The sequence below is a fragment of the Cyrtonyx montezumae genome, unplaced genomic scaffold (genome assembly GCF_038088225.1).
Source record: "Cyrtonyx montezumae isolate F1298 unplaced genomic scaffold, pur_monq_1.0 scaffold_3, whole genome shotgun sequence".
NCBI lineage: Eukaryota > Metazoa > Chordata > Aves > Galliformes > Odontophoridae > Cyrtonyx > Cyrtonyx montezumae.
The window spans coordinates 63,924,532-63,940,133 of record NW_027072034.1 but is presented as its reverse complement, the minus strand read 5'-3'; the positions used below and the strand labels follow the sequence as shown (position 1 = coordinate 63,940,133).

The 15,602-nt window shown below is 33.3% G+C and overlaps 1 protein-coding gene across 1 annotated transcript in view; it reads left to right on the top strand.

The window, feature by feature from the left end:
* NCAM2 (neural cell adhesion molecule 2) overlaps positions 1-15,602 on the top strand; it is a 222,339-nt gene that overhangs the window by 126,744 nt on the left and 79,993 nt on the right. Inside the window, exon 10 of the mRNA XM_065740855.1 lies at positions 11,758-11,908. Within this exon, the coding sequence (XP_065596927.1) occupies positions 11,758-11,908 (151 nt within the window). The remainder of the gene's footprint in view (positions 1-11,757; positions 11,909-15,602) is intronic.

The following is a 15,602-nucleotide window of genomic DNA, read 5'->3' as shown; positions in this document are numbered from 1 at the left end:
ATATGGCACAACCAGCAGTGGAATACTGGAAAAATGTGTTTTTCTGTAACTTGTCATCAGTTTTCCTGACATGAAAAACAGTTTGAATATGGACTCAGTGACCTCTATAGGTCCCTTCCAACCCCTACAGTTCTGTAGTTCTCTGAATATTCTCCTTGCATGTTAGAAGAATATGAAAGAATTTGTATTTATACTTCTGACAAAACCAGGATACAAAAGCAAGGGTCCTGCCTCAATCTGCTGTTTGATTTGTTTAACAAATCTAAACTCAGTGTAATAATTAGTTTTTAATATTTTTGAAGTCCTCTATATGCTGTAAAGAAACTTATTTTCTTACCACATTTTTTCTGTATCATTTCCCTCTGTGCATCCACTCATACTATTTTTCTATTAATACCAATTCTTAACTTTCAAATAGTCAAGTTTTGGCGTCTTAACACAGGGTTGATGAACTGCTGTTTGTCTGTCTTACCTAGTGGCTGGGAGACTGTGGAACCTGACTAAACCATAGAACATTATTATCTTTCCTTTCCAATGGAAAAATTGAAGACTGCTTGTCCTGCCCTTACTAGCAGCCTCTAACATTCAGTTAATAATATTTCTTAAGTCTGAAAACTGAACTGTTTGTCTGAGTTCTGATCCATGATAAAAACAGCAACACTCATTTATGTGTGGAGTAAACCTGTGTTACTAAAATTTCTACGTGTTACATTAATATGAATAATAGTATTGCCAGTAAGATTTCTTTGCTTTGCTTTGCACAAATTTTTCCTTATGCAAATCAAGTTGTGATGCCTATGTCAGAATTCGATGAATTAATAGTGTACGGTAATCTTTATCGTACTGGAAGCTGATGATTTAGCATGGTTTAATATATTTAATTGATAGCTGATAAATAATATTAAAGCCCTCTGGGTTATATTACATGGTAAAAATGCATTATTTTAACAGATTACTATACAACAATAGTTTCTTAATTCAAAAATTGTCAAAAAAACCTATTTTGTAAACATTTAAAGGTCTAAATTAAAAAAAAAAAAAAAAAACCACTGTTTTACCAGCATATTTTAGAAACCCAACTTGGTGTTCCAGTCTGTTGACTAATGAATATTTTCTGTTTTAATTTAGAAAATGTGAGAATGAGTGCTGTCTCATTGAAAGCTAGAGTGACTCTAGAGCTTTTAAATGAAGGGATTTTTTTTATTTTTATTTTTAATTTACAGTATGAATATTATTTTGACTTGGGCCACAGTTATCAGCGTTTCATGTTGGTTTTCCATTTTTGTTTGTTTGTTTGTTTGTTTGATTTAATCATACATCTAAAAGGATTCAAATAATACCAATATTATAGTATGACTTTATTTGGATAAAAATATCACTCGCTCAAAAGGAGTACTGTAGATATTGAAAATAAAGATCTCTAGGAGCTCTTTTAAGTTTCATAGATAGTTGTTGGAAATTCTCGTGCTCTTCGGTCATCGTATTTAGAAGGTATGTTCTAATTATTTTAAAAATATATTTTCTAATTCTGTATGAAGATCAGATCAGTCCTATTACCTTGTTCAGCTTATTTGTTAAAATGAAATTGTCTAATCATAAAACATTACCTACTAGCCTTTTTATAAAACATTACCAACTAGTCTTTTTATCTTGTAACAGATGCCCAGACATTAAATAACATGGATGTTTTTGCTCGTGAGATATCCTCAACAAATGTATTTTTTGACAATTTGATTGTTATCTGTGTTGGGTAAGACTGGAAATTGGTAGCTGTACAAATAAAGAGAAAGAATACTCCACCCTACTAACAACCCACCAAGAGGCGATTAGCTGCTGGTCAGCCACCTGAAGCCAGTTGTGGCTGGCTGACTTAAGTCAGCTTTCCGCTGCCCACTCAGCTGCTCTCTCACTCCTTTTTCAACAGGACAGGAGGAGAAAATAAAAAGGAAAAGGTAGGCTGAGCTGAAGATAAGGAGATCACTTACCAATTAGCATCACAGGCAAAACATACTTGGTTAAAGTTCATTTCATTTATTGTCAGTTAAAGAATGGAGTTTGAGAATGAGAAACAAAGACAAAAGTACAAGAACTTCGCTCTTTTCCTTTCCAGGCTCATCTTCACTCTTTTCCTCACAGGCTGCTCAGTCTCCTCCACACATCCTCCTGAGCCTTGCAGGGGAATGAAGGCTGTTGTCTGCCTTTGTCTGTGATGCACCCTCCTCACATTTTCAGCATGGGGTGCCCATTGGCTACAATCTTTCATGAAGTGTTCTGGCAGGGGTTCTCTCCATCACAGACTGACACATGGATTTTTTTGTGCTGCCATGTCACAGTCTCAGATGTCCATCTTGTTTCAAACTCTAGTAGAGGCAGGTTTTTCCATAAAAGGTTTCACCCAATTTGATTCATTTTTACAGCATAATCTCTACATATAAATAAATTCAGAAGTGTAAATAGATTAGCTCAAATTATAATAAATAAATAGACTTGATAACAAATACTTCTGTCCTTTCAGATCTGCCCAGGTTAGTCCTTTTTCTCTTTTTTTCTTCTTGCTACTTGAATAATTTCCTGTTGTTTCTTGAGTAGAGAAAAGCCCTACAGACTTCTCTGGTTTTGTGAGCAAAGACTTTTTGATCTTTGAGGTCTGACATTTGGATCTGTGTCCTGCTGCAAACAATTCCCCTGCTCCTCATCACTCAGGTTATGTGTTTCTGGCTTTCTGTGCTTTTCCTTCCCCTAAGGAAGCCTTGTTGCTTGTATAACGCTGCAGGGCTTCACCTCCACACAGACTTCCTATCTGCTGTCTAGCCATAGTCATTTAAATAAAAGATGCATCACCTTTACAGAAAACTGGTAAGAATCCCAAGCTGCATACAACTACAGAACAAATGCATAAGAGAATCTCAAATTCTGTTACTTTTTGTTTTGAGGACAGCAGATGCAGTGCTATTCTCTATAGACTGTTCCACTTTGTTTATAACTGCATAACTTCGCCACACCAGATATTCCTGCAACTGAAGCTAAACTCAGTCTTGGTTTGAGCTTAAAGCATAGTAAAATTTAATAAATTAATACACAACTGCATTAAGTTCAGATTGAGGTTCCTGGAGTAGGTGCAATTTTAGAGATTGTTCCGTATGCTTACAGAATTGTTTAATGAGTAAAACAGGCATACAACCTTCCAATAATTTGTTACTGATCCAAGTAATGTTATCAGCTAAAGCAAAACAGAGAAAACATTATTCTTACTCCAGTTATGGTAGCAATAGTTTAATTCATGTCATGAAAATACTACAGAAATAATAATTAATATTATGATTAAAATTATTATACAGAAGCTTCCTAGTTTTCTTCAAATTGTTATAGTCACCATTCTAGTCCTGCAGTGCTAATTTTCCTCAATAAAAAATAAAAAATTGAGAAAAAGGGTTTGCAATTAATCAGTTTCCTGAATTCTTCAGTGAAAAATAGAAGTGGCTCAAGCTAACATATTTAAATAAAACATGATTAATATCATGTTTCCTTCCCTACTTTGGTCAAGTCAAAGTGTGTTGCAGGCAGTTTACAAGCCTTTATTTTTTTTCTTCCCATTGGTTTTCAACTACTGTTTGACTATTTTCATTGCTATAAGTGATTAGATTGACTAGAATAGTGATTAGATGTTAGTGGTTAGATGTTAGAGTTACAGAGCCTCCTCCTCCAATCCCTAATAAGAAAAAAAGGTAGTATCTGTTATACATTTGCAGTACAGGGATGCTTAGAGCTAAGGAGAAACAAATTTAGGTAGTTACCTTATGACAAAGGAACTTGTAATCCTGAAAAAAACTGAAATTATCTCCTAACAAGGCAACCCCTGATACGTCCTGGAAGAGTTCTGCACTGCTGGATCAGTACAGAGCCTTTACAAGAAATAGTGAAATCATACTCACTGGGCTTCAGTTCCTGCTTGAAAGAAAGCTGGGTCCTAGTGCTTGATGTTTCCATGTATTCACAATGTTTTCTAATAACACATAAGGAGAATTCTGTATGGGCACTTCAGCATAAGGCAGTGGTATAGTTTTATTATACTAATGATTTCTGCAGCTGATGTAATATTCACTTACAACTAGAATAGATAGGAATAGAAACATGGCCAGGTTGAAGTTCCCTTTTTGAATAAGTGTATTCGTTACTACTTAAACCTTTTGTATTTAATAGTGACATTTATTTTTATATGGACAGAGGTCATGTAAGCGCTGAAGAATAAATTCTAGGAAACCACACTATTTTAAGTCTAAGCAGTGCTTGATACCATGCTTGAAGCCCTATGCTTCTGCTCAAGTATTCCCTTATTCTTTGCTGTAAGGCCTTGTGACTAATTTGAACTAAAGCTGGACACATTTCTCAGTCACTTCAAAGGTTTATGGAGGTAACCTATAATCACATATGTGTCATTCACATTTATCCAAAGAAGCAAACTACGAGATTTCATTACTAAAACTTAAGCATGTAGTAAAATTGTTATATTTAGTGGCACTACTCCTTTTTTTTTTAATTGAATAAGACTGCTGTGGCTCAGTGGTCTTGTTCCTGAGAATTCTGCTGGTCAGAATCCATCGGAATTCCTTATGGTAATGGCATCATAGCTGAGGTAGATTTAGATCAGTAAAATTCTGAGGAATAAAACCAGAAAGTATTACTTATCAGTGAATCAGAATTTCTAATTACAAGGTATATATATAGTTAGTACACATGTAATGTTTTTTTGTTACTCTTCTACACCACTGTTTGTGGATGCTGTTGTTATTTTTATGACTAACACTGATGCATGTTTTTAGTACAAGATTTTATCATATGATACTATAATTTTTGCCATTAATAATCAACTGTTTCTTTCTTGTCATTTGTGTATTTGGTGGAAGTAATCTTGAATGGCTGATCATCTTATTTTCTCCATTATTTTATTTCAAACTCTTTTGTGAGTAAAATCCAACCAAGGAAAGAAGGGGTTTTTTTGTTTGTTTGTTTTTGTTTTGCTTTTGTCTTTTTTGCTTTCTTTTTCTAATGTAGTTTGTTGTGGGTTTTGTTGTTTTTTTTCATGTCTCACTGTGGTTTTGATGTGTTGAATATCTTGTGTCATCTCATTACATAATGACTTCAGTTTGAAAGAAATACTGGCATGAATCAATCAAATACCAATCCAGAATGTCTAAAAGTTTTATTAAGCTTGCAAGAATACATCTTTTCTGATATTATACATGCTGTTAGTAAACTGCATAGGACCTGCAACAGTTTTCTTTCTGAAGTAGCTGTTATGTCTGCAGATGAACAGAAAATCAAAACAATAATTTCTTTTTCTTCAAGATTTTTTTTTTGTGACTTCCCTGGTGTTACCCCTTAGATCTGAAAAGAATGGGTTCTTCATTTATTTCATCATTGGAAAGCCAAATTCCTAACCAATTCAGGAATTTGCAGCATGCTGAAATATGTATTAAATGAGCTGCAGTTCTGAAAGAAACACTGAAAAAAATCACTGAAGTCCAAGACACTATTGTAACATTCTGATTCACTGGACATTAAGGCATATACACTTAGCAATACTCTGGAATTTTCTACTGTCTCCAACAGGTGCATGGATAGAATACATTTACCTGAAGAGAATGGGGAAATATTGTGAATATGCCATCCATAATCCAGAAGGGAGCTTCCATCAGCTTCTACACGATGATGGCTGTTGTGACTAACAGCCCTTTCTCATCATCAAAGGTAGATTTCCAGACTAGGATTTTTGGTCACATATTTAATAGACTTCTAGAATTTTATCATTATTTAGTATCAGCATGTCAATTTGCAAAAGGTCTTGTCTTTCATGCTGCTTCAAAGAACAGTTTCATGCACAATTACGATCTGCGTAAATCTCACATATAAAAAACATGAATCTGAAGTACTTAGTGTGAAAATTTCCTCATGTGTGTCTTACCAACACAACCTGAAATCAGAAAGCTTCCAAAAAAGACTGTGAATCTTGAAATTCCAAAGTCAGTTTTTTTAATCAGGATTTGTTCACATTCAATGATGCATACACAGAGCACAACTAAGACAACATTGAAAAGATGTTCTTAACTTTGGCAGTTATTTTCCTTTGCTCTGAGGAAGGAAGAACTCTGCATAGAATTAAAACTGATTCCTTTTTTTTTTTTGTCCTCCTTCTTTTATTCTTTTTTTTTTTTTTGCTTCCCTGAATTCAACCATGCACATCTGCAGCAGCTCCTTTGAAGGGACTTAGAAACTCCTGATAAACTCCTACAGTTTTTACTGAAGTTATATATTTCCATATTGACTATTCTTGAGTATGTTGCACCATGGTTTATAAAGGAAACACTCTGAAATCTAAGCTACCATTTCTTCATTTTTTATTTTATTAACACATGCAGTCTGTGTCCAAAATAACACAAAATTACACAGGATGTCAGAAAACATTATTTGGTAACTGTAGTGACAGGCAAAACTGATCTATAGTGGCATAACAATTGGGAGTAATGGCACTCAGATCACACATAAATCTTTAAATGTTAGAAAAACAACCCACGAAGGTGTTTCAACATATCCAATTTTAAATGCAGGATTTTTTTATGTCATTCTTGCACTTGGACGTCAAGGCATGAAGTGCTTCGTCAGCCAAACCATAAACTCTGAGGGGGAATATAACTGACACTAAGTCACAGTTGCTTTAATGGTCAAAGTGACATTATCTAAAACCAGCTACAGGCAAGTCACCACTTCCTGCATCTGTTCTCACTTTCCACTTCTGCTTTCAACCAGCTACATAAGCATGTTTTGGCAGTCATACAACTTCATCTCATTTGGTGCTACAGTTCCTCAGTGAGAGCTGGATAAATGGTTGATAAATCAAACTCAACCACTAATCACAGCATTCACCTCTTCCCAATTACAGCTTTCTACAATTCAAAAAGAATGAAAATGTCTGAGCATCATTATCAGCTAATTCTCCCCTCCTGAGAAATTGTACTTTTTAAACTACAACGCCAATGGGATTGTGCAGATTGAACCCTCCAAGGTATCAGCTTCAGTTGTTCTGTCCCAGAATCTGTTCACACATCTTTGCAGATGTTGTATTCTCACCTTGCTTTTCTGTCATTCCGTGAAAGCTACTTTCCTCTTCTGCATGTGGAACCCTTTTATAGTTATCATAATTCTGATACTTTATGAGCTCTAGGACATGGTTTTGGAGTTGTGCACTGTCCAGGCAGGTCAGCATTAGCCAGTTCAGTGGTAGGGAATATTCATGTGCGGAATGAAATCACATCAGAAGTACAGGAAATCCTAATAGGGAAAGTCCAGTAATAGAATAACACGTACGGCATGACAAATTCTTGTCATAAAATAAAAATTAAGAATTTACTTTTATAGAATCTGTAGACATAATCTCATGTAATGAGATAGTTCTCATTTTTTAATTATTGTTTTATAAATGCTACAATTGCAGGAAGATCTTTTATTTTGTAGTTAAATATTGCTGTTATTTATAATTTTACTGTATAGAACGATCTTGTTCAATCTTGTTTTCTTTGTCAATGACAGAGGACTAGACTGCTATCAGTATTCAAAATATCAAAGATTTTTTTTCCTATGAAACATTACATTTTTAATTCAGAGTTTTGTATAGACAGAATTATAGAATCATATGATCACCAAGGTTGGAAAAGACCACCAAGATCATCTAGTCCAACCATCCACCTACCAGCAGTATTTCCCCACTAAATCCTGTCCCTTCCTTAGTACAAATTCTGAACGCTTCTTGACCACCTCCATGGACGGTGACTCAACTACCAGCCCATTCGAGCACCTGACCACTCTTTTGAAGAAATTTTTCCTAATTTCCAACCTCAATCTCCCCTGGCACAGCTTGAAGCCATTCTCTCTAGTCCTCTCCCTAATTGGGAAAAGAGACTGACCTCTATCTTTTCTCAACCTTCTTTCAGGTGGTTGTAGAGAATAATAAATTCACAGAGCTAGCTATATGTGAGTAAAACTTTGTCGAAACTCCTATTGAAGATTTGTCTCATGAGTTTATTACAAAAAAGGTTTTTAATGAATTTTGCAAAATTCTCCAATTAACAGTCAGGTTGGAAAATATTTTGATTTTCATTGGGATTTCCAAAATACTTTAAAAAAAAAACTTCTTAATTCTTTGTTTTTCTATAGCATTTGCAAGACACAATGGACTCTGTATTGAAATAAATATTCTCGTGCCTTTGAGTATGTCTTCTAATGTACTTGTTCATGGATTTTTCCAGAGTAGGATGTGCATCTTTGCAGAACTCAGTTCATCTTATATGTTTTTTCAGACTTCACTGATTATTCGTAATCTACAGTTGTACAGGGCAAATCAACAGGTCACAAGTATTGAACCACATGGATTGTTCTGTCTGTCTAGATTTTTTGCCTATGTTGTAATATTCTTTAATACTATTAAGAAATAAAACCATGTTCAGTTTAGGAGAATACACCTCAATTCATATTTTACATCTCTTTCAGTATGGTTTTTGAAATGGAAAAAATATAATTCCACCATTCTGTAAGTGTCCGTTATTGTTTCAGGCAGACTTGAGAGTTATTAATGTTACTAATTTAAAGAGATTATGTCTGTGTTTTGAGTTCTCACATGTGGCAGCACTTATACTATTTCCCCAGTGCAGTGTTCTTAATGTTCCTGTGTGTGCTTCCTCTTCCTTTTCCAGTTCTGGTCTACTACAGCGAGAGAAATGGTGCTAATGGGTGCTGTCTGTACTCACTGCAGGAGTGAATTAAACTTCAGGAAGATTTTACCAAGGGTTATCAAGTTCTGATTGGCACAATATCAAAGGTTAGGGCAGCCCATTTCACATTTTGTATTTGCAGTTCAAAATTAGATGAAAAGACTGACATGGATGAAACCAGATTGCTTCTTTGTCAGTATATTCTCATTTTGATAATACCATTTACAAGATCAAGAAAATATAACTAGCGTGGTTTCAGTTTTGCTTCAGGGTAAAGCTGTGTGTTATATTTTTGTCCCAACTTCTTCACTGCTCTTCACAGCAGTCAAAAGCAGTCAGCTTCTGCCTCTTCACTCCATTCTTTCCGAGATGTGCTTCAGTGCATTTGTGTTGTTACTGTTCCTATTCGTAATATCCCAGTATATACTTGATTTATTTACTTAGATGCATGTTAGCCATCTTACACCATAGAATGACGAAATACAGGCACAGTAGTATTTTTGAAGTCTATGTGGAAAATCATCATCTTTTCTAGCATTTTTCATAGGCTTGCATTTATCTCCAGGACATTCTGTGAATCATCTCTTGACATAGATAGACAACTACCTTTATTTATTTATTTATTTATTTATGCAGGAATTTTCTTGGAATGTAATTGCACTCACAATTGATATATTTTTCTATCAGTTTCAAGGAGATTATTCTCAGACAATTTGGAAAAACTAAAACTTAATTATTAAATATTGATGTTTTATGAATCATTTTGGACAAACTATTTTATTGCCTATAATTGTTATTCATTTTATTCATTTTTTTGTGGACTTTGAATAACTGGAATGAAAATATCTTGTTGTTGAATCAATTGAATCAAGTCATAAACCTGTCTCAAAATGCTTCTTAGTAAATATTTGGTGATAGCAAGAGTAGATGTGGTTGTCAAAAATCTTCTACCTTTCAGAGTATTGATTATGTTTTGGTTTTCTATTTCCCTACCCAGATAAAAAGTCATTTTCCCTAAGGTTTATTATATTTAGTCATCCATATTTGAATAAAATGTTTTCTCATACATAAGAACTTCAGTAAGTTACTCTGGGTACAAACTAAATGTCTACGTAGCAAAATATTTGCTAGTATTTTGGAGCAGTAGAAAGTAATAAGATAAAACAACGAGAATCTTTTGTAGTATCTATTTAGAGATGTATGTAATTCTCTCTCTTTTTTTTTTTCCTTAATGTCAATTAACACTCATCTCTGCTTTGGAAAGTATGAAGTCGATTATTGTGAATTCATTTTATAGTAATTTATACAGTGAATTTCAGTGTTTGGTATTAGTGTTGAACTGAAAAAAATTCCTTTTGATGTTCTAGAAGTAGCACTGTTACTCTGAATCATTCTTACAGGTTGTTTCAATGTATATCTTTTCACAATTTAAAATTTAACTTCTTTGAGAAATATTTCTAAGTTAAAATCAAGCCCAATATATGTAATACATAATAAGCAAATAATTATCAGATAAATAATACTAGCTTTGTGTAAGCGCTTGTGAAATACAGGCATATCAGGGATGAGGAAACTGTTGCAGCTTTTTTGTTTGTTTAAAATAAATTGAATTTTAATTATCCCAGGAAGTCTTTTTTCTGCAAATCATTACTTTCAGCACTACAGTACAGTAGCATGCTTAGTAGCAACTTAATATTTTTTTTTTCCTTTCTAATTTAAAAAGTATAATGAAAACAGAATTTTCAGCATTGGAAATTTTGTAAGAGATAGCTAGCCTTAATAATGGTTACCAGTCTAAAGTAATTCAGATTTTTTGCCACATAAGGTTTTCGTAACTATGGATCTGTGTTGTGAGATTTTCACAGGAAACAAAATTCAGTGTTCGTGGAGTCTGATGCTTTTCTCCTTAGAAATCTGATATAAAGAATACTGTATATGACTGCTTTATTTTAAATGTTTTAAATCTTAATTGTATGCATTTTTTTCCTGCGTTCACTGATGAAATTATTTGTGTAAGGCCATGAATGTATGTAGTTACAGAATTGGACAATAAAGTTTTTTTTCTTCCTTTTCCACTTTTCTCAGTAATGAAGGTAGGTAAACATCACAATTTTGTATCAGCATTTTTTTTTCTTAAATGGAATAAAAATGAGACAAAGAAGTAAAGTTTCCCAATGCTATAGAGCAAGCAATGTATACAGTCAGAGTAAAAATAACTTTTTTTTTTTTTTTTTCTCTCAGGTATACTCTGTGGAAGTGTAAATCAGTGTGGGTTTTTTTAACTGTTTTCCCTTCTCTTTTATAGTCTTGACATTCACGTCAAATAGGTTTGGGTTAGGGGTTGGGGATATTATTTTTTATCAATAGATGAAAATAAAAAATATTTTCTAGAAAATTGGAAGCCAGTATTTATTTTTATCTTCTCCCTTCTTCCTTGCTATGATATAAGAATGAAATCCAGAAATTTGAGTTCCATTTATGGATTATGTTTTTTAACAGTTTTAAGCTTCTGACAAGAAGATATGAATAATGCAAACTAGAAGTCTGTGACTGGATTTATACTTTGATAGTTGTTTCATGGGGTCTCAGGGGCATTTTAAGAACAAAAGTGATAGTGCCAACTGTTACATGAGACACTGTGATTTTACATAGTATTTTCCTTAACCACAGCATCATAGCAAAGTGGATGAGGTCATAAACAGGTTTTCAGTATGTCATTCACCAGGCCAATTGATAATTTTTGTGATTTACTTTGACTGCATTCCTTTAAGCATGTACTTATTTCTATGATTATAGTGACTAGTAGTAGAACATCTTTCTCTATATTTTGAATTCGTTTGACAAATTTAGAAATTACGTATTTGTCAGTAGTAGTTTCACCACAGGTGAAGAAATGCTTTCAGTCATACTATATCAGTGGTGTTTAATATATAAAGCATATATAAATATACATACCTGTATAAAACCTTTCTTTTTCCTAAATCAATGTAAACAGAGCCCAGATGGCCGTATAGAAGTCAAAGGGCAGCATGGAAAATCGTCACTGCATATTAAAGATGTGAAGTTGTCAGATTCAGGGAGATATGACTGTGAAGCTGCAAGTAGAATTGGTGGGCACCAAAAGAGCATGTACCTTGATATTGAATGTAAGTTCCCATGTTTTGTTTTCTCTTTAAAAATTGTTTTAAAAAACAAAAGTACATTCTTAATGGAAGGTCACTTTTTCCTTGTTGTTTAAACTTGCATAATTTAAGAAAATATGTACTTCTGTAGTTAGTGATAATGAATTCTGTGAAGGAATCTTTGCTTTTTTGAAGTTGACGTGACTCTTGTCAGTAATTTAAACGCAACAGGATTTCATCTCATATCATATTCTTATGGTACTAGCTACTTCCTTAAGGCTAAATTTCAAGTCTTTGGGCTAGTGGAAACTGCTGTGGGTGCAAAGTAGTCAGTAAGGACTGATTGAACCATCAGCTGAGTCTTGAGCTTAAGCTTCTAAGATTCAACAGTCTTTTGTTTTGTTGTTGTTTTGTTTTGTTTGGTAGTTCTTAATCCCCTAAGAGTATCCCTTTGTCATATGTCCTCATGAAGTTCAAGGTTTGTAACAACTTTATTTGTACAATCTGCTTTGTGGATGGACCACTTTATTCAAAACTTCTTAATTTTGTCCAGGATGCAAGTAAGATTGTTTTTGCTTAGAGAAGAGTCTGATGTTTTAGAAGCTATCAGAGGATTTTTATTTTCAAATGCAGGAAAATACAGAGGAAAATTGTCTCTTAAAACACACTTTTGTTCAAACTTCTGAAGCAAAGTTCTTCAAAAACTGAAAATCAGAATGTTCTTGTTTCGTATTTCATCACTGTTCCATTTTGGTAGAGATATTCTTGATGTATTTGTTTCACATTTGTGATACAGATTGAGTGTTTCATGTTTCAGCTTGCAAGTGAGCAGAAAAAGTGAGTTACATGAAAGGTATTTGAGTGGTTACATGAATGAAGGAGAATAAAACATTGAATGGAGTTTCCAGAAGGCTTTCCAAAGCTTTGGACGATTAGACCAGTAATGTCACATAGTGAGATTTACTTAAAGAATATTTGTAGTGAAAATAAAGTAAAATCCACTGTATTGAAAGAGTGTCTTTCCACTGAAAGGATAAACATGAGAATAAGATCTGTGGTACAGAGATAAGTAACAATTGCAGACCATAAAATGATTGATTTCTGGAGTTACTTCAGTATACTGTTGCATGTTCCGTTATTTTTGTATTTTTATATAGGAAATAAATCTGAAAGGGAAACAAGAATTTTTCTGCATTGTAATTGGATGTTAGGAATGCAGAGATTTGCCAGCTCAGATGTCAAATAAGAAGTAACTACAGTTGTTTTAACATAATTACTTAAAAACGACAACAACAAGATGTTTGAAGGAATTTGAAACTATGCAAAACATAATGATTTTTCTAGAAGCATAAGCATTTAAAATACTGAGTCAGGACTTCCTGGTGCACTGATAATTATTTATGTTTGATATATCCAAGGGAAAAATTATTCATTAGATAAAAATGGAAGTTCATTGTAGTCCCTTTAAAGTTTCTGTACAATTCTAGATCATATCTTACTCTACATATAAAATGACATAAAATATATTGTTTGATTAAGTGTATGTAGCCATTAAGACTTAAAATTCAATGTTGTTTTGCTGGGTTTTTCTTGTATTCACAAGGGAGTTACAGAATGTGTCCTATTTTATGAAGCATTGGCAACAGAAAATGAAGAATTAATTAGAAGCACAGAATTCATATTAAAGGCCATAACAAAATTTGTGACTTGATACACTTAATGTCATTTTAACATCTTTCAGGGTGACATTTTTGAAGATAGCGCTATTAAATAGTCCAATATATTCCAATTGAATTAATGTGACTAGCATGGCACGTTTAATTTGGAATATGTATAGAAACAATCTATCTGTGAAAATGGATTAGCACACTCTTTTGATTCTGAATTTAGTCTTTATTAGAAACACTTTTTGACTCAAAACATTACGGTTCAGAAATCTGATTAAACAGTGTTTAAAATAACATGGATGTATTGTTCTGTCATCAGAGGGATCACACATTGTGATGATGATTTTCAATGTAAAACACAAGATTCTTATTAAATCTAGTCTAAAATGAGATTTATAAAACTGGAATTTCCAGTTTTGAAAACTTGAACTGATATTGAAGTTTAAGCCAAATACTTATATTTTTCTAGCACAGCTGTTCTTTGAATATCAAAAGTGCAAACATTTTCATATCTAGTAAGTGTTGAGTAATTTTTTAATGCAGTGTGAGTGTATTTGAGGTGATACAATGTTAAGTACGTCTCCACTGACATTCTGAATATCCAGTTAGAGCAGTTTTAAATTTGTGTTGAAAATAACTTTGCATCAGTGTATAAACTGCAACTGTAGGTTGTTTATCTTGTCCAGACATTAAAAAAAAAAATCAACTTGTATAATGGCAAAGACTTCTGCCCTTTGAAATAGCATCCTCAGAGGACAGGGTCTTCATTCTGGCCTTATCCACCATCAGTCTAGTTTCTGTCATAACCTTCCGTGATGAAACAGTCATATCAAATGATCTGTCAGTAGATGATTCTTATCATTTTTTCTCTGTAGTGTTTTGTTGTTAAAAAAAGGCTTTTCTCAAAGTGCTTTTTCCCCTTTTTTCATTTCTGGTTTTGTTTTATTCTGTAGGAAGTACCATAGTTACTTTTCATTTTGGTTATTTCTTTTTATAATTTGCAGGTTAGAGACATTCAGCAAAAGGTACATGTTCAAAAGCTAAATAACTGATTGGTCTTCATGGCAAATATAGGAAAGTAGGAGGATTTTTTTACTTTCTGTTGAGGTGCTATTGAATAAATGATTTGACCTTCTTTCTGTTGTTGATCTTTTTTGAGCATATTGTTTGTAACTATGACTGTTGCTATCAGGATTGCTTTTATTCTTTTAACATTCATTTACCAAATTACAGATATAAAAAATCATGTAATTTCTATTTCAGTGATTTTGGTTTGGTTCTCTTCATAATATTCTTGTATAAATCTCAGTAAGTATTTTAAAGTTAAAAAATAAATAGCCAGGGTCTATTTGTACATATTGTTCTATAGCTCCTAGACATAACTAACTGACACACCTCATGCCACTCTGTAATATCAGTAGTCTTCTTTATGTTTTTAAAGCATATAGTAGCTTTTGTTGTCAGGAGAGAAGCATGTTCTTGGCACATTCTCAAACAGCAGTGCAGTTAAACAGACCTAATGGAGACAAAAAGTGCCCTGGTGTCACTGTCTCATCCTTTACTTACTGTCCTCTGTCAGAGACTTAAACTGACAGTAGGATTGCACAGAGTTTCTGTACTTTATCCTTGTTCTCAGTTGAGGTTGTTTTTGATGATAAGAGCAATTCTCCAAGACAGGACGAGATTATCAGGTTTGATACCATCTGGATGCAGTTAACCCAGCCTTTTATCTGAAGTAAATGTTAGACAGCCTTAAATTGTAGGGAGCCCAGAGACACTTTAATGATTTCTTCCGACAAAGGCGTCTTTGTGTTCAGTTCTGTTTGGTTTTCCTTATATTTAATCTCTAAGAAAAAGGACATGAAAAATAAGATATCATTATTAATATCATTCATTAATGGATATAATCAACTGCAAATTTTGGTTATACGTATGAAGGCAAGTGATTATAGGGTGTTAATAAAATATTTAATAATAATTACTATTGCCAATAATAATAATTGAATCAAATGATGGAAAAATTGACATACATAATGTATACTTGCTATTGG